The sequence below is a fragment of the Acipenser ruthenus genome, chromosome 21, assembly GCF_902713425.1.
Source record: "Acipenser ruthenus chromosome 21, fAciRut3.2 maternal haplotype, whole genome shotgun sequence".
Lineage (NCBI taxonomy): Eukaryota > Metazoa > Chordata > Actinopteri > Acipenseriformes > Acipenseridae > Acipenser > Acipenser ruthenus.
Genome location: NC_081209.1, coordinates 29,168,322 through 29,188,816, shown reverse-complemented (window position 1 = coordinate 29,188,816; position 20,495 = coordinate 29,168,322). Strand labels below are relative to the sequence as shown.

General features: G+C 38.8%; 1 protein-coding gene and 1 long non-coding RNA gene across 3 annotated transcripts; one reads left to right on the top strand and one right to left on the bottom strand.

Annotated features, from left to right (window-relative positions):
* Positions 1 to 1,888: 1,888 nt before the first annotated feature.
* Positions 1,889 to 14,751, bottom strand: LOC117429038 (NADPH oxidase 5-like). Of its 2 annotated transcripts, none has more exons than XM_058995483.1 (17): positions 14,396 to 14,751; positions 12,483 to 12,722; positions 10,941 to 11,091; positions 10,073 to 10,283; positions 9,653 to 9,890; positions 7,463 to 7,616; positions 6,874 to 7,049; positions 6,253 to 6,435; positions 5,697 to 5,829; positions 5,460 to 5,602; positions 5,141 to 5,299; positions 4,611 to 4,655; positions 4,396 to 4,520; positions 4,059 to 4,143; positions 3,360 to 3,459; positions 2,928 to 3,094; positions 1,889 to 2,619 (listed from the first exon to the last, which is right to left on the bottom strand). In XM_058995483.1, the coding sequence occupies exons 2-17, from the start codon at positions 12,600 to 12,602 to the stop codon at positions 2,488 to 2,490; spliced, it is 2,322 nt and encodes a 773-aa protein (XP_058851466.1). In that variant the 5' UTR covers positions 12,603 to 12,722; positions 14,396 to 14,751; the 3' UTR covers positions 1,889 to 2,487. The 2 variants fall into 2 exon arrangements, with proteins under 2 accessions (XP_058851466.1, XP_058851467.1); XM_058995484.1 differs by having other exon boundaries at positions 5,150 to 5,299.
* Positions 14,752 to 17,343: 2,592 nt separating this feature from the next.
* Positions 17,344 to 18,220, top strand: LOC131699162 (uncharacterized). The gene is made up of 2 exons (XR_009308068.1): positions 17,344 to 18,022; positions 18,159 to 18,220. It is a non-coding gene; the product is annotated as an uncharacterized LOC131699162 (long non-coding RNA).
* Positions 18,221 to 20,495: the final 2,275 nt, after the last annotated feature.

Genomic DNA, 20,495 nt, shown 5'->3' with positions numbered 1-20,495 from the left:
TCACTCCCACTGGCGACAGTGTGCTGTTTTTATGATTTATAGTACTTTGTCTCATTACTGTAATTATTATCTTTTAAGCATACAGCATTGCGTGCATAGCAAGTGTGTGCATAGATGCAGAGGTCACCTTGCTTCACAAGATTTTCAATCTTTCTAACTTGGGCAGCATGACTGGCTTCTATAAAGCAAGGTCAAGGAGGCTTTATATACTTTACATACAGTAGTAATTACATTGCAGCTACCCTACTGCTGGAAGTACGTTTGAGTCATTTCAAATAGCATAAAAACTTTCATTTCTTAATTACTCACGCAGTTTTAAATAGTAACTCCAGTTTCACCAAACAATTGACGTGGGTGTCTTTAAGAGGACAGGCAACGGGATGTAGTTTAATCACTAATAGTTAATAACGTGCAAGTCACATGAGCTCCCTTGCAGCTTGATTAGCAGTCTGGGAGATGATTGAAAGGTCACACCAAGGAGAAGGAGAATGTTTGTTTTGTTTAGTTTCTTAGAGGTGAATCTCAGCTGATCAATCATTGTTGTCCTCATCATAGCACACTTTAATGAGCTTAATTGAGATCTGTAACCTTTATTTCAAGAAAAGGCAGTAAGATATCACTGTGGGAAAACAGTAAGTGGGTATTTATTTGGTGCCTTTCCCAAAGCTAACAGTTAAAACACTGCAGGAGCTAGCTCTCCACAGTGAGAGGAAACAGCGATCGCCTTGCTGCCTAGTTATCTTCTGTTCAGGGCCTGTGCTATGTCGTGCAGGGTTCCTTACACATTGCTTTGCTGTTATTTTAAAAGGGAACATCATAAATTAGAGTAAGCAGTTTCAAATGAAATGCTCCTGCTGGTATTTACTGTTCCCTCACATTCTTATGATGTTTGCAGTTCCTATTACAATACTGTTTTTTGTTTTTGTTTTTTGATAATTTTGTGTTCAGGTGCTTTGACGTCTCTGAGGTTCTAGCTGCCTGCCAGAGACATTTAATGTAGGCTAGATGAGCCAACGTGTTTTTATATTAGTGAGTACCAGCACCACCTAGTGTACAGCAGGGTATTGTCTGCAAAACTAAAGGAACCGTGTTTGCAGCTCCTGAAGTCCGGTAAAAGCAAAGAAAGGTTCCCACGGCTCCAGTTCTACTTTGACATGAATAACTTCCAGTTCAAACCGGGCATAGTCAGCAGTTCTTTAAGACCTGTCATACACGGGGGTATAAATCTACCTAATAGAACAGTTTAACAGGAATATTTGTTCAGCTGAGTAATTACTCCCATGTCGGTCATTTATAGGAAATATGATTTAAATGCCTCATGCTTAGTCCTTTAGAATAAGTAGCCTTCCTAAACTCTGCTAACGCTTTGTATGCAGTGTTCAAGTGCCTACCAGCTGTTCCCCTTTGCAGACATACAGCAGCTTACTTTTGGAAAGAACTGTTCCATCAGGTTCTGAATGCAGAGCCACGAAAAGCAAGGACACCACTGCAGTAATCAGTACAACAAAGACCTAGGTGCTTCACTAATCAAAATCTGATGATCTTTATAAATATAATTTAAAAATAATGATTTAGCAAAACAAATAAGAGCTATTTTGGTCACATACAGTATATTACCCATATTGTTTGATGTGTTGATGCTAGACAAAATGTAAACAATTGTAAAAAAAAAAAAAAAAAGATTCTGATAATTTCTTATTACAGATTATTATTGTCTTCTTTAGGAATTGAAAAGCTCCCTCTAGCTTGAATTCTGCAAGGCATGAGCACCCTCATGGGATTAAACTGTGCCACTGCAAATGAAGTGTCACCATGAAGATAAAGCAACGACAAAGGCATTATAGTTTATTAATTGTACTAATATCAAATAATTTCTTCTCTACAAAACAGGATACATTTATACATATATACGGTAAAACTGTCCTTCTAATTCACATCGCTTCACAAACGCTGAATATGTTTTAGTGACATGACTATTGCAACATCTTTTATTTTCAGAATATATTTATATATATATATATATATATATATATATATATATATATATATATATATATATTACTTCAATAAATAAACTACTACTGTGTAAGAAATTATACGCACAAAACGCACTAGTACTGTAGATTTTAACATTATAACAATCATTTTACTAGATACCAATCTAATCATGTCAGAAAGTGAATGTATTATTTAAATGGTTAAAAGATTAAAGCAAGGATTATGGAAACAGGGACAGGGAACTAACATGAAGGCCAGGGCTCATTATCATGCTTCTAATAAGGCAACAGAGGTGCAGGTTGGATTCAGTAAGTCTATTCATTATTGCTTCCTTTCTTTTAGTGAAAGATGTTTCAAAAGCATCTCAGTGCATTCATCAATCACATCTGTGATATGCAAGGTGAATGAACACTACAATTCATAGAGTTCTGTGTCCGCTGCACACACAGCGAGTGACCCTGTGGAGATGTCGGAGATGAACGGCTGCCTTTAGAAATTTTCCTTGTAGAATTTGAAGCCGGCTAGCTCGCAGTGAGCCTTGATCATCTTTGCAAGAACAGGAGAGCCACAGAAAAACACGTGAACCTTCCCCTTCCTTTCCTCAGCAACTTTCTGAAAAACCTGGTGTGGAAACAAAGAGCACAGATTTAAAACAAGAAACTCTTCAGCTGTTATGACAGACGCCTGACTCCTCCCCCACTTTGTAGATTTAATTCTGTACATACTTCTACACCTATTAGACCTCCTCCAGTGCTAAACTGCCACACATGTGCTGAACTTGGAGATATGGTCACTGGCTATTTCATTGTTCATTGGAATTACGGAATAAGTGGCTGAAAACAGAAGATACTGTAGATTACTGAATCAGGGACCCCATGCCAGATTCCCCCCACCCCCGGTTTGGTGAAGTGTCTCTGCCGGTCCCCTACCTTGCTCCAGTCTGGGCGTCCCGGCTGGGTTCTGGTCCTCAGTCCTGTGATGGAGTCTCGATTCTCTTTCTTTGCCAACAGGTCCAGAGCCATCTGTAAGCCAATGGCCTTCATGTCATTCTTACAGAGCGCTGACGTCATGTACATGTGCATCTCCAAGAAACGACCTGCCATGTTAACAAGCAGCAGACACAGCAAGTCAAGCAACGCAGACACAGTCAAAGATGCTGTAGGGCTCCACCGCATCCTCGTTAAATATTATCCTTTAAATCCTCAACGATGCTGTCAATGCAAGCTTTACTGTCAGCTAAGCCCATTGGCGGGGTTGCTATCAATGAGACAAACTACAATATTCCTGACAGTGTTTTTGGTCGACCTCCAACCCAGCTGAACTGCTCTTTTTCCAGGATCTCTTAGGAGATTGTCACTAACCTTCGGGTTCCTCGTCAGCTTGGTCCATTTCCAATTTGGTCAGCAAACTCACAAACCATTCGAATGATTTCTGATCCCGGTTAATCCAGATGAAGTCAACCTAGAAACGATCATACAAGCCAGTATAATTTGGAGCAATCGGAAAGCAGTGGTGATAGGAGACTGCTTTCCAGTTTGAACTAACTTGTGCACACAGTAATCTGAGTAGCTGAGGTGTGTGTATTTCAGATCATACTAACCAAAACCGTGATCAAACTGCTTTGCAATGGAAATCCTATTACCATCCCTGAGTAGGTATGCATTACATATTGGCTAGATTTCCATAAACCCTTGACCCCCTTGCTAGCAGTGAATGATATTTTTTTAAGCTACAGCATTTAAAGAATTAAATCTGCTCTGATGAGCTCGAGTTTGAGATTCGTGAAACTACGTTACACTTTCCTGCATTAAAGATTTTTTTTTATTCCATCAAAACACACTCAAATATGATTCAGCAGCAATACATCCTTCCCCATCCCACTCCCTGAACTGAAGACATTGTAATACAACAACATCCACATGAGGGCAGTCTTTACATTGTGTTTTATTATTGCGTTGCATGTGATTCACCTGCATTTCAATTTATTGATTGTTTTTCGGTTGGTAGGAACCTTCTCTGCATTCGCATACAAGTTTATAAACAGATTTACGTCAGCTTACCTTTCTGAGCTTCATTTCATTGTCCTTGAGATTCTCACACCAGGAATAGTTACAGTTTGGGCAGTTCTGTTTTCTCATTCGATACCTGAATAAGACACAGAATTGTGAACAGGGAGATTTCTCTGTTTCTCTTATCTTACCGCACCTGAAAAACAAACTTTGAAACCAAACTCGAAAACTGCAAATGACAACAAAGGGGCAAAAGTGATTTACAAAAGTGGTCTTCAATTAGCAAGCATCTTCTTTGCATCCAATGCATTAGCTGAGTTTGAATAGCTTTTGGGCACCACGTATGTGCACAGTAAATGAATGAAAGGGACGCATTCTGTTCTCTTACCTGTACATGATGCTTTGCAGGATTGAAGCAAAGGGGGTAATGCCTATCCCAGCTCCAATAAGCACAGCATGCTCAGAGGTGAAGATGCGTCTGGTGGGAGTCCCATACGGGCCGTCGACATAACACTAGACAGCAAAACAAACACACAAAATAACATTCAATAACCATAACAAGAATCACAATAACCGCAATGTACGAGGATTCAATCATCTCACCTTTATATTGCAGAATCTGTGATTCTCACTTAATTTGGTCGAGAGCTAAGATGAAAAAAATATATATTTTAGATCAATGCTGTCAAACAGCGTCTGTGAGATTCAGTCATTTTATATAATAATTCTGTTACACACAAGAACAAGGGGAACACAGAGAAAGCATCAAAACTGAGAATGCCCGTTTCAAAAAGCAAATCTCTTAATGTTACAAAACAAGTACAAAATCACTAAATCGTTCATTACTAGTTTTGAAACACTTTTTTTTTTGCAAAAACATAGTATGTTCCAATGAGCCCAGCATGTGCTTAATTTACATTCTATGTGCACCCTCCTGCTGCTATGCACCCCCCACCTCTCTCACCTGAGCACTCTCCCCCTGCTTTGCAACCCCCACCTCTCTCACCTGAGCACCCCCCCCCCTGCTCTGCACCCCCCACCTCTCTCACCTGAGCACCCTCCCCCTGCTCTGCACTCCCCACCTCTCTCACCTGAGCACCCTCCCCCTGCTCTGCACTCCCCACCTCTCTCACCTCTCTCACCTGAGCACCCTCCCCCTGCTCTGTCTGAATGATGCCCTCTGCAGCCGTGCTCTGAGGAAGCCTGCTGGGCTTGTAGGAGGTCAGCTCAATTGTGTCGTCCTTATTGGTCGCCACTGCCCCATTGAAGCCAATCGAATTGAAAAGGTGTTCCTGTTGTGGAGTCAACAAATAAATACATTAAAACAAATACAATACCTGGCACGAGATATTTCAAGGGGAGCTGTAAAATCTTTATTAAACAGTAGTAGCTTTCAGTCTGCTGGCATTTGAGTGTGAACGAGGTTATGGGTTTGAAAAAGGCAGCACTAACCTGAGTGCATTTTTGATGTTGCCTGTTTCTCAGATTGGTGGTTAATCTCTTGGGCTCGTTGCTCATTGGCTCAGGCTGTCTGAAGTACTCGTATAGTCTGTTGGTCCATTGGCCCATTGATCGAATATGAAGCCATAAAGAATCTTTCAAATAAATGAACAACGTATTTATAAGGTGAGCTGCACCATAAGAAATGTCTTTTTCTGCACACTGTAAAGGAGTCTACTTTTACTGTACCGTGTTGTTCTGGGGCACTGCTGATGGTAAAAGGGTGCCATTCATACTTGGCTATAACTGGAATGTTTATATAAACATAGTCACCGGGTTTGTAGTTAAAAAACAGCGGTCTCCTAATTACCAGATGGGTCACCTAAAAAATAAGAGGGGAAAGAATCAACCTTCTTTTCTGAACTGCTTTATGAATCAAATGTCCAGGCATACGAGGACCCCCTGTTAAAAATGATAATTTTCAAAATGCATCTCTTATTAGAACTAGCAATCCATTTCCAAATCTTCTGGTTCTTGGCTTGTTTTTATACTTTAATTGGAGGGAAATGCAAATATTTCAAAACAACATTAATACTGATGAGGAACATTGTACATGGTAAAGGACATCCGATCTGCAGGCTTCTATGTATATTTATATGTGTCTGAGAACCTGCTCTGAATCAGGATGCACAAGAAACATGAGCCTGGTGTTCTATTCCTGTTCTGTTCCTTCATGTGAGTGTATTTGTAAGTTCAATCGGAAATATAGAATCACCGCAGGTACAGTGCTGATTGTGTGGCATACCTTTGATGGCAGCAGGTTGACTTCCACGATGTAAAGGCCACCCATGCGTGACACAGCTATCCCCACGATCTTCTCCAGCAGAAACACGAACCCTGGGACACAAAACCACTTCCAGAAGCTCGGCCCGTGGATAACAAGCAGTGCCCACACCCAAATATAGCAGAGATGGGTCCAGTAGAAAATCTAATGCAAAGTATACATAAAGCATGAATACAGAAGAACATCACTAGCATCCCAATCCTGTACATTTAGACTAACTGAGCACTGTAGTGAGCTGATGGAGAGAGAGAGCAGGACAGGTTAACTCATGCAGTGGATAAAACTAGTTCCGAGCCTGGCCACCCTTTTAAAAGTTTACACTACATTTGCACGGTAGTGTCGCAGTTTATCTGTGCTCTTGCATGCTTACACTAAGCATTTACAGTACCGCTTGGTTAGCCATGTTGTGTTTTGTTTATTTTACCATGCTTTTCCATAGATCCCATTGATTTATCATGCCTGCCTGTGCCTTGCCATGGTTTCACATGCTTTCATGCTTTATATATTACTGCGCTTTGCAGTGCTTTGGCAATTTTTATAATGTATTTATTTGATTAGCCCAGCTGATGTATTCAAACTCGCCTCAAAGTGTCCACTCCTGCGGACAAACGTGCTGGAACAGATTAGCATCATACAGATGAGAAACTGCAGGATGAATCCAGTGATGGAGGCAGTGCCATAAACCCAGCCTATCCCAGGCCTTGTTGTAAACAGGTACTCCCACAGATGGTAGCTGTTCGCAGTCTGAGTCAAGAGCACTTCATAGGAAAGGGGACCATTGTTTAAAACAAACCAAACAACAGCTAAATAAAAACAGACTTGTACATAACTCTTAGACATTAAATATGAGCCAACTATTTCCTATTGAATACATTTGAAGAAAGCTTTAAGTAATATGAATTTGTTATATACTGTAAACTTTTTGGCTGGATGTAGAATCACCATAGTAACCGCTACAGTAATAATGGAACTCCCTTGCTCAATTAATGCACTCAACCTCTGATCTCAGTCTTTATTGACTCGGCCATTACATTATAATCTTGTAACGCAACACAGCAATGCCATTAACTCTTAATTGTATCTTATGTTTTCTGATTGTTGTTGAACTTTCTGTAGAGGAATGGAGAAAAAATAATACAGAAGTATATTACATTGATTGACGTTTCCTTACCAAAATTAATGATATGAGCTCCTGTGTGCACAACTGTCAGCCCAAACATAGCATAGCCCACCAGCTGGTGCAGAATCACATACTGGTCCAAGGGGAAAACTCTCACAACCCACGTAGCTCTCAACCAAGTCAGGCATCTCCGCAACATGAGGATCTGTGCAAACAGCAGGGTAATGCAATCATTACAAGCCGTGCCATGCATGGTCAGTAATCAGGCATCTCCACAACATGAGGATCTGTGCAAACAGCAGGGTAATGCAACCATTACAAATCATGCCAAGCATGGTCAGTAATCAGGCATCTCCACAACATGAGGATCTGTGTAAACAGCAGGGTAATGCAATCATTACAAGCTGTGCCATGCATGGTCAGTAATCAGGCATCTCCACAACATGAGGATCTGTGCAAACAGCAGGGTAATGCAATCATTACAAGCCGTGCCATGCATGGTCAGTAATCAGGCATCTCCACAACATGAGGATCTGTGCAAACAGCAGGGTAATGCAACCATTACAAGCCATGCCAAGCATGGTCAGTAATCAGGCATCTCCACAACATGAAGATCTGTGCAAACAGCAGGGTAATGCAATCATTACAAGCTGTGCCATGCATGGTCAGTAATCAGGCATCTCCATAACATGAGGATCTGTGCAAACAGCAGGGTAATGCAATCATTACAAGCTGTGCCATGCATGGTCAGTAATCAGGTATCTCCGCAACATGAGGATCTGTGTAAACAGCAGGGTAATGCAATCATTACAAGCCGTGCCATGCATGGTCAGTAATCAGGCATCTCCACAACATGAAGATCTGTGCAAACAGCAGGGTAATGCAATCATTACAAGCTGTGCCATGCATGGTCAGTAATCAGGCATCTCTGCAACATGAGGATCTGTGTAAACAGCAGGGTAATGCAATCATTACAAGCCGTGCCATGCATGGTCAGTAATCAGGTATCTCCGCAACATGAGGATCTGTGCAAACAGCAGGGTGATGCCATCATTACAAGCCATGCCATGCATGGTCAGTAATCAGGGAATCACTCAGTGCACTACAGCAGGGCAGTGCAGAAATCAAAAGGGGATGAATTACCATTGTGCCAAAGGAAGGTTACAAAATAAATAATGCCACAAACATGTTTTAGTATTTATAGAACTTACTACGTGCTCTTATTGGAATTTACTCTTATAAGCAGACATTTTTATTATAAGTTTACTGCTCTTAGTCGAATTCACTCTTAAATGTAATTATCTGCTGTATTCTTTATTTTGCTGTTATTTGAATTTGATCTTTCTACTGATTTTACTGTAATTCATAACCGCTCTTATCTGTAATGTAATATTTCGTAATGTGATATTGTGTAAGGTGATATTTTGCAATGTGACACTTTGCATTGTGATATTTTGTAACAACTGTAAGTCGCCCTGGATAAGGGCATCTGCTAAGAAATAAATACTAATAATAATAATAAATGAATGTACTGTTTGTTTGTTTAAATATAATGCTTGACGTGTGTTAATTATTGTACACTTTAGTTGAATTTTAGTATTGCACAGTTTTAGCAGTACATGAAAGAATGGTGCACCTGGCCATTAGGAATGAACTCATGACTGCACAATAAATTTAAAGACAGTAATGTGGAAAACAACCCTTCCAGCTATATTCCTAATGGTATATTTGGTAATATAGCTGGGGTTTACTGATCTAAACAGTGGTGGATAGACTATATTAATCCTGCTGGGGTGATATACAGACTCTATTAACGTTAATGTGACAGGTTAGGGTCACGACCCAGGCTGTTACCGGCAGGAAAGAGACCCAGAAACAGAAGCTGCAGTTCATGAACACATTTATTAACACAAAAACAAACATAGGAACAAACAAACTGGCACGAGGGCCAAAATCAAGATTAAAAAACATACTGTATCCAAACACTGCTGTCAGGCTGGGCATTCCCCATTCCCCATTCCCCATTCCCCATTCCCCATTCGCCATTCCCCATTCGCCATTCCCCAATCGCCATTCACTCAATTGGCCACACCTGCGAATGGCCATATCTGTGATTGCTGGCAACCTTATATTCCCACAATCAGGTTCATACATTTCCGGCCGGCAGTATTAAGACCTGACACAGTTTAGATCATTAAAATAGAGCCCACTGTCTCAGTAAGAAATGGTCTAATCACTCACGACGATAAAAGTGCAGTTGAAGTTGAGGCACTGTCCGCAGCCCTTTGCCACCATGACCCAGAACCCGGCGGTGGTGTGTTTGAGTGCTGCGAAGGTGAACAGCAAGATGTTCAAGCAGACGTAGCAGCCCATGAAGAGCAGCTTGCGGCAGTTGTTGTGCCAGTACGCCCGGGTCAGGTATCGGGGCGTGTGTCTTCTCTTCTTCTGGCTGTCAGGGGGCTTCAACCAGTTAGCAGCACTGTGGAAAGAACCATTCAAACCATCAAGAGAAAGGGTAATAACACCTCATGAACTCATTTAAGACCCCATCCACCGCTCTCAAAAGGGGATATTACACGGCACCAGCACAGCTGTGGGTTTGAACTGACTGTAAGGTACATCCTGAAGGACAGCCGCATTTAAACACTCCATCAGCCTTACCTTATTGTCAGGTTTTCCATGACCTCAGGAAAGTTCTCTAGTTCTTCTTTTAGCTCTTCAAAAGTAATGGAGCCACTGTTATCTTTGTCAGCAGACTCAAAGAGTGCGAGCGTCAGATCGTCAAGTTTCTCCTCAGGTAGAGAGATCGCACTCTCCCTCAGGCATGACTTCAGAACAGTGCGCAGCTCATCCGGGTCGATCGAGCCACTGCCTAAAGTAACATTAACAACACTACCATGAAAGTGGACGTGAACAGCTACATTCTTTCAAGGAACCATATTTATTTCAGTTCAGTTCACATAGTATTGATGATCTGTTAACTCAATCCAAATAAAGAATGCTTCACATTTGCTCTTGTTTCGTTCCAAAGACGCATTTTAACAGCTGCAAACGAAACGGGCCTGTATACAACCCTTACAATTATCACTCACTGGCCACCAGAGGGTACTAGAAATAATGCAAGTGTTCCTTTAACATACAGTATTTGACATTGCACTTACAATGAGTCTTTTGTTTCAATGGCATCCAAAACAACTAGAAAGACAACTCTGCAACAAAAGACCCTGCTCCAGCAATCTGCAGTAATTAAAGGAATATTCCCCTGGACACTTTCAAACACTGAAAGGCAGTGACCGAGGGCCTACTGCAGTTAGTATATAGAGAATAGAGCAAAGATGTTCAGGGTGCTGCAATACCCACACTGAACCCATATGTAGTATTCTATAGAGACAGTAACAAACAACTTGGAAGGTTAATATAAGGAGAATTTCAGCCTGCATTATCCCAAATAACGGTGCAGATTGCATTTGGTGTATTGAGTCTTTAAAATGAACTCCTTCATCGTGCCCTAAAGCTTGAAGACCCTTACCATCTACATCGTAGACCTGGAAGAGGAATCTCAGTTTGTCTGTTTCATTTCCGTGGATAAGAAGGTTCAGGGCCTTTAGTAACTCGTCCAGACTGATCGACCCACTCCCATCTGAATCGAACAATGCAAAAAACCTCTCTGCAAAGAAGGACTGCAGAAAGACAACACAATGTAAAACACAACGCAAAAAACCTCTCTGCAAAGAAGGACTGCAGAAAGACAACACAATGTAAAACACAACAAAAAACCTCTCTGCAAAGAAGGACTGCAGAAAGACAACACAATGTAAAACACAACGCAAAAAACCTCTCTGCAAAGAAGGACCTGCAGAAAGAAAACACAATGTAAAACACAACACAAAAAAACCTCTCTGCAAAGAAGGACTGCAGAAAGACAACACAATGTAAAACACAACACAAAAAACCTCTCTGCAAAGAAGGACTGCAGAAAGAAAACACAATGTAAAACACAACGCAAAAAACCTCTCTGCAAAGAAGGACTGCAGAAAGACAACACAATGTAAAACACAACAAAAAACCTCTCTGCAAAGAAGGACTGCAGAAAGAAAACACAATGTAAAACACAACGCAAAAAACCTCTCTGCAAAGAAGGACTGCAGAAAGACAACACAATGTAAAACACAACGCAAAAAACCTCTCTGCAAAGAAGGACTGCAGAAAGACAACACAATGTAAAACACAATGCAAAAAACCTCTCTGCAAAGAAGGACTGCAGAAAGACAACACAATGTAAAACACAACGCAAAAAACCTCTCTGCAAAGAAGGACTGCAGAAAGAAAACACAATGTAAAACACAACGCAAAAAACCTCTCTGCAAAGAAGGACTGCAGAAAGACAACACAATGTAAAACAACACCAAGAACAACCTCTTGTCGAAAGGTTCATCAGATAACTTTACTAAGTTTCTTTTAGTACTGCATATTATAGGTATGGATGAGTATTATACTTAATTCCTCCTGTTCAGTTCATATACTGAAAGAAAAAATGTGTTGGCATTATTGATCCAGAGATTTAAAAAAAAGAAACTATGATGAAGCTGATACCTTTTAATGAACCAATACAAACATTGAAAATATACATGCTTTAAAGACCACACAGGTCCCGTCTATAGGTAAAAGTGACTATACTAATGATATCCTCCCAATAAAAATGGCTGGATCATTATCAGAGGTACCATGCTACCCCCATAAAAAAATCCTCCGACCCTTAACAATTATTCCAGTTAAAGTGCAAAAGAGTAAGGGTAAGGTTTTTTGGCTATCCAACTGAATGCAACAGCTAACTAAACAGCTGTCTAAATGTTTTGCTTTCGTTTATCACGAGCAGTTGTTAGCAATTAATTAACAGAACAGTCCCCTCTTTGTTATTTCGAATAGTCAGCAGTGCACTGCTATTCACACACACACTGAAGGACAAACACTGATGCAAATGACAAGCTGATTCAATGCATGTTTATTTTATTTTCTGCAAAGAGATTATTACTGAACAAAATGAATGGAGATTAAGTAAATTACAACTTGCCTCTTTCACTTTAAGTGCTGTTTTGAATTCTTCCAGGTCGATTTCTTTATCCTCTCCAGCAATGCTTTCAAACTGCTTAGTGACCCACTCCAGCCACCTGGCATCTTCATCCACACTCATTGTGCTGGAGGTATTGACACAGAATCACAGGCACAGTTAGCTTCAGTTATCCAGAATCAGCAAGCTTGTAGAGAGCAGGGTCCCAGATTCAACGCAGACAGACACACACACCCCTCAGCTCTGTTACAATAAAAAATAAATGGGCTGTTTATTTGCATTTCCTGGAGATCAGGAGGCTGTGTGGTCTAGTGGTTAAAGAAAAGGGGCATGTAACCAAGAGGTCCATGGTTCAAATCCTAAGCAAGTCACTTAACCTCCTTGTGCTCCGTCTTGCGGGTGAGACGTTGTTGTGAGTGACTCTGCAGCTGATGCATAGTTCACACACCCTAGTCTCTGTAAGCCGTCTTGGATAAAGGCGTCTGCTAAATAAACTAATAACAGTAATAATCAATAGCCCTTTAACAATCTAGTTGTTCTGAACAATGCACTGCGCAGACCCTCACTGTCAACCTGTTTATTAATGGACACAATAATACAACCCCAAACAATAATAATAACCTATCCCAGCCGCTAACTACATGGCTTCAGAGTTCATAAGGGTCTATTTTAATGATCTAAACAGCGGCAGATCTAAATAACATCGCTCTTTAAATAAATCCATCATTCAAAACACTGTCACTCTTTTTTATGTTATTTTGTGTTTTATCATTCTTATTCATTTCCTGGTTTCTTCAAATGTTTTATTATTATTATTATTATTATTATTATTATTATTATTATTATTATTATTATTATTTTGTAATTTTTACTACTTATTCATATTGCATACTTCTTTCTGTTTTGAAATACTGTGGTATGAAATATCCACTGCTAAATTGTTATTTTTAATCCAGATTTATGGGATGTAATACATTTGTAAAGCATTTATTTGCAAGCAGTGGTGAATCCAGACCTACATTCAGACCTGCCATCTGTATTTGTCCACTCATCGCATGTTAGCACTGACAACCTTCACAATAGGCCTGCTGTATCCAATATAAAAAGCTTCTCATCATGCTGAGATTGCTATATATATATATTTGAATTTGCAACCATCAGAAACACATGTGGGATCTTTTATTATCACAAAGCTTTTTAAACATCCTCCTAAGAAGAAATCTTCTTTAGATGCCATGAACTACATTGGTCTGATGTTGCCATGGGGATGTCAGGACCAGAAACCAGAACCTATGATGTAAAATAATTTAATGTCACTAATTAACTCAGTTAATTAAATGCTTAAATACATGTCCTCCGCTTGTCAACTAAATACAATGTATTTGCGGGTGTGTATGTGACTCTGTCTGGCTAAATAAGCAGTAGTTAGATTTTGCCACTAGCTTGAATACAATTGAAGAAAAGAACATAATGTTATTTTTTTTTTGTTAGTTTCTCATTTTGAATCATTAACATTTTTTTTTCCTTTAAAAAAAATTAATAAATTACAGACTAAGGTAAATACTTTAAAAATGTGCCCTGTTGTGTCTTCTAAAGTGGGGATAAGACATTGGTAAAGAATATTCTCAATGTTTCCCAGTGAATTATTTTCATATTGTAAACTAGAATGCCAGAAATAATATTGTACACATTATTAATCAACAATCAATCCAAACCAATGTGATTATATTTGCACATGCATAAAACTGAACCCCACCAGTCATTTGTCAAACAGCATTTTATTACCAGAATGTAATTTGTAAACTCAACTTTCTCATGCAAACCATGTTTAAAGACATGTACTCTACTGGTCCTTCGTCATCAGTCATGACTGGCCTCAGTTTCTGTTTAACAGAGTAAATAAAACATGAAATTACCTGAGGCTTCGGTTGGGTACGTATTCCTGTTTTTGTTCCTACAAGATCTCTCTTTTTCCAGCTGAAACTGGCTTTGCTTGCTGAGTTTCTACCTTCCTGGCCTCACAAATAAGATGAATAATCAATGTTCCCACCTGGCTTGTTAAAAAGGGATTACAATCATCACCTTTTATTTCATGCTTTCTTTTTCAGATTTAACTATTTTTTAGGAACACCTACCAAAATGGAAAAGGATGCCTGTACACTGCTAAGGCCTATGATATGAAAGCTTATCTTTAACCAACTGTGCATTTATAGACTAGCACATGAAAGTAAAGCCAAAGGGTTGAACACATATATTGCATACATTGAAAACGTCTAAGTGTTGCATTTACAAAAGTGGGAATTACCCATTATCCTGTAACTGTAAACTTTAATTGCAAACTGTATGATTATTAACTTACACTGTGATAAATGAGGAACAGATATTGCAAAAAGTCACAAAAATGATACAACTTGCATTGCATTGCTTGCTTATAAAAAATATATAATCCAATGTAGTTTCCAGAGCTTTACATTTCAATGTGCAGAACATTTTAGTTTGATCTAAACTTGTCTCCATAGAAAAGAAGAAAAAAAACACAGATAATAAAAATAATAGATTTGAAAAAGAATTAAAAGAACAGCTTACCTGTCATTCTTTACCTTTTTATATTTCCTAATATGCAAACCATTGCTTTCTGCTGTATGGTAATTACTGGTTTATAAATGAAGAGTTATTATTTTAGTACCTTGTTGTTTTGTGAAAGAACATTCTACTTCAGTTAGCGACAGAATAATGAGCTTAGTGAGGCATCACTAAGACTGTAGCCATCACAGAACATGTGTTACTGACACGCTGCAACAGATAGCACAGTTAAAGTGGGTGTTTTGCATAGACCTTCAGTGGGGTTTCTAAAGCAAGAGTTTTTGTAATAAAACAAAAAAAAATTGTGGAGAGGGAGAGGGAGTATTTGATTGGCTTCCTTACCTGTGATATGCTAATAATCTTTCATTTTTTACCTGATCAATAACCCTTCAAATGATATTTGTTATGGCTGCTTCTCTCTCGTAATTTATTCTACAGTTTATATTTTCAAGTTTTTGGTCAATGGGATAAAGCGGTATCTGCATCGGTGGTTCAGTTTTCAAAAAAGGTTGCTAATTTTCATTAAATTTCATTTTCACAATCAAAAATTCTGAGATAAAACCTTAAGAAACTCAAGTAAACAAATGTAAACTTGCTGGAAAATACATTCGAAATCACCACTGATGCAAACACTTTTATTCTTATAATAAATTTGAATTTTACATTTAATGGAGATCCTAGATCATGAGCATTTCACAAAATATATTGATAAAAAACAAACACAAAAGGAGTCAAAGACTGGTGTTATTTCAAGACGAGAATGGTTCAAACTGTACACACTGAAGACCTTGAAGATTGAAAACCATCTTGACAAAAACTCAAAGGTCTTGAAAATGTTATGTTGTCCATACATGAGTAGAAATTGGAGATAGTTACTTAGCATGTGTAATGTTTTGCTTCATTCAACCATATTATGTTGCAGCACTTGTGGTGCACACTTGGTAGCATGTATCCCATTTCTCATTTCCATTGCTGGAAACCGAGAAACAAATCTTTGAATGTTATCTAGAAAAGGCTAGAACCCTTTTCTCAAGCTTTTACAATCTTCAATATTCTGTTTGAAGTCCAATTCTGTTTGAAGTCCTATTGCTATTTTATTTTGTCCATGTTGTTTTGAATCCTCTGTGGGCTCACTTGTGAAATGCTACACATTCCAATGTAATTTTTCCGCTACATCATTTTTTTAAAAAAATGTGAACACCATAGACAACTTCAGTCTGTAGTATGTGGTTTGACATGAGATGTGACGCCGCAGATCATACCGTTTAAACGACGCTTATATCAATTTAAAAAAAAAAAGGAAAAAAAAGAAAATTACCCTAAATTAGCAAACCAGGATTCTGATACAAGAATAAAGTATATTATAATATAAAGTATATATATATATATATATATATATATATATATATATATATATATATATATATATATATATATATATATATATATATATATATATATATATATATATAATTCTAGCTGCCACACCTTGGCTGATCTTTGGAACAAACGATCACTAATGCCGTTTTAAGAGCGCGATAGACAGGGCTTATTTGTCCAGACAGCAGCTAACAATATGACCGAAACGGTGAACGTTCAAAGTGGGTTGCTTTAAATTGTAACTACTGGACTGTAATAATGACTACAACAATCAAATACATATAGGTAGTTGTTATTCGTTGTTACTGGGAGTCATCTTATAGTGGGTGTATTTGCGTTGAACACTTGATGGCGCTAGAACGCTATAAAGACATAAATGAAAACGAGGGAAGGGGTTCTACTTGCAATATGTCTATGGGATGCTAAAATGTTGTGTTTTTTTTGTCTCGCCAAAGTTCAGTTATACACGACTTTCGACACAGCAATGTATAGCCAATCAGCTCTCAATAGAGATAACTGCACCATTTTATACAAGTAATTACTTTAAATTACTAGCATCTTAGCATTGTGCAATATGCTTTAGATATCATAATGGTGCACTGACAGATTTATTTTCTTTTTGGTAGGCCATGGTTTATTGAACATGCTTGATTAGTGATTAGTGCATTGGATATGAAGACTTGTGAAATATTAGCTGCACAGCAGAGAATGCTACTTATAAGTTTTCATTAACAAAATGAATACAAATTTGCAACGGGACAACATGCAATTGCTGTAGTTGTTATACTACAAGCGAGGTAGAACCAATAGCCAATACCAAACTAAAGTATTGCACTTGTATGCATCCATTTCACGTTAATTAAACTAAACTGAAATCTGTATAACCCTTTCAAGTCTGTTTCTAAACGGCCTTTATTCATACTTAGTTTAATGCGCGAAGCAATTCCAATATTACTTGGGAGTATAAATCTAACGGTATTATCGGTAGCACTCCAAATGCGATCAATAAACAAAACACTCAGTTAAGTTTACCATTCTTATTGCCAGTGTTTTACGTGAATGTGGTGCATTACTGTGGGTTATAGAAAATGTTGTGTGTGCAATATAAGGGGTGACTGGTTTGCCGTTCTCTTCGGGGCATACGACTACTGAGTGTTCAATTTAGTAGTAAGTAGTATGAACGCTGCGTGCGCCATGCACGCAGTCGCTCCGTTTTCTGTTTCAGCAGCAGCAGCTGCAGTGCAGGGCCGCCAGTGTGACACACCCAGCGGAAAAAATGGTCGTGACCACGCAAGGAGATCCAAAAATGGCTCCAATTTACTCACAGAGGCGGGCTGAAAACCCAGTCCACCGCGAAATCAACAACCGAAGACTCCATTTCACAGCATCTGCTGGAACTTTGTTGAAATGTCACGAAATGAATTCAAAATTGTATGACGTTATTAAAACAAGAGACGCCAGGCAGCAACCGAGTCAGTGCATTTGAAAACAATAACTGTTACGCAGTTGCGCTTCTTCGCATTTTTCCGTGCCTTTAAAAGCGGCAGCGGAGCTCATCAGAGAAATGACCCGAGTAATAGGTAATGTCAATTCATTTCTTTCGAACATTAAGTTAAAATAATGAATATTTTATTGTTTAAAACTGTACTTTTATTGCGGACAAGATGGCGCTGGTTTGGTCAGGTGACCTTCTTTGTCTTTTTTTTTTGCCAACAGTTTGGAATGCAGCTTCAATGAGAAGCGGAAGCTGAATCTTTTACGCCGTGCTCTTATTGGTTGGTTTAATTTTTAAATGTTTTATGGCAGTGTGGTGGCTTGTGATTGGCACAGCGTCCTGTCACACATGCACTTTAGACGTAATTTCCGAGAAGAAAGTGAAGTTGTTTTCGAGATTTGTAAAGCCCGGATTATGTTGTTGTTTTTGCCAAATGTTGACTTTTACTAAGAAGGGCTAGTATGACACGCTTGTGAAAAAAATAGCAACAGTGGAGGGCAAATAGATATTAGGAAGGTACCAACCAAGTAGTTCCCCAAAGGTATTATTGCAATTTATTGTAACTTTAATTATACATGGGTTCTGGCATTTACACGGTTTCAGATTATTTTTTTCGAGAAGCTGTTTATTAAAGATGTACAGTTTTTGTAATACTTTGAATTATGGTAAACAGAAATAATACAGCTAAATTGGAAAAGCGTATGAAATGATTGTAAAGAGGAAACACCCAAAAGGCACGCTTTACTGAAGCAAATTGTAAAGATGTTTCAGTATTGTGCTGGACTGATTCGTTAATTAGCTGAAGTGTCAAGTAATGTTGTATTCTATCTGTATGGTCCTGTTCAAGAAATATAACCTGTATGCAACACGGCAGTCCGACTAAATCAACTGAATTACGAGTCTACCAGTGTCTGGAATTTAAATAAATAAATAAACTACTACCAGATGGAGTATGAAGACTACACTGAATTGAATGAAATAGGTTGTTAAAAATGACGCATTGACAGTGTAGGCAAAAGGTCCACTTCTTACTGTTCGTTTCTCGAAACTCCACGTCAAATTGAAAATGTTGAAGTTGCTGTTTTTTTCACCGGAGTAAGGTTTCAAGGAGAAACGGATCTGGTTTGTTGGAGTACAGGCTCAAGGTTGTCCAGTAAAGCTAGGCGTTTTTAATATTACACACGATGTTGTTTTTGTTGGATTTTCTTCCATACAGACATGGACTTGGCTAAGGTGTGTTGTGTAATAGGTACGGGGCGCTAAATGTCATTTTTTTTGGTTGTTTGCATCCCATTTTGTGCGTGTTGAAGTTTTTTTTTCAGAATAACTCAAATATAACCTACGGTATATGGCACACTTTCCTACAAAAGCTACCACATATCGTATCTTTCTCTTATTAAAACCACCAAGTTTTAATTTTATTTATTTTGTGTTTGTTTTTTTACAAAATGCATGCACAGATGCAATAGTGCATTTTTTGTATTGAGTTTCGGTTGTACTAGACACCTGCAGTAGCCCCTCCTAGGCGTACAAAGTTGATAAGTTTTCGGGAATGTCTTTACCAAGTATATAACCGAAGAGAGCGGAGCAATATGCGTTGTGCAAAAACAACACAACCACGTTTCTGTTTTAAAAACGGCACCCTACATCTCCACTACACGTAGGCTGCTTTTTTTTTTCTAAATGTTTGTTATTATTTTGCAGTGGTGAAGCGCCTTTTTGCTCAGTATATTATTTTCAATAAGTTTACTACTGCTGAGGCAACCACGTGGTGTGAAGTGTAATTTTCAGGATTCCACAGTGCCATAGATTTGACATGGCGTTGCTTCAGCATGGAAGCATGTTACCGCAGAAGTGTATTTTTGGACTGTTCAATGGCATGACGTGCACGAAGCAATATAAAGAATGCGTATTATTAGTTTCTTTCAGGAAATATCCCAGTGGGTGTAATTCCTTTGGGAATACTTAGTGCTGGCACAACACACCTCATATAACGAGAAGGGGACATTTTAAATAGTGCAGCGCGCAAGTTTATTTGGTGGAATGCTGTTGCCTAATTTTAGGTAATATGCTTGTCATACCATTATTTTGTAGATTAGATGCAGGTTATGATGTTAATTGCATTTCTCCATATTCCAACAAGACGAATGTGGATGAGATTATTGATTAGAGAGACCGAAATAATAACATCGTGCTGCAATAGTAATCTGACGTCGAAGCTGTTCGTGGTTTGCAAGCACAGGCAGCCTGTCGTTCAAGTTAGTACCATCGTGTAAAATAAAATATGATCTCATGGCGACTGTCGTGGTTATGAAAGTGTAGTGAAATGTTTCACATAATACAATTATATTTCCGTCCTCATATTTAATATTTCTTCATACATGCATTGTGCACAGTAACTATTGAAATCACACCTTTAAACAGGCCGAAGCAATGGCACTTCAACGCAGAAAGGACGCTTAAATGCACACTCCTCTCACTCGCTCAACCTAACGTTTAATCTTTGTGGTCCCGCCCTGCAAGCTGATTTGCCGCTGTACGGTCTGGGCGTTTGAGAT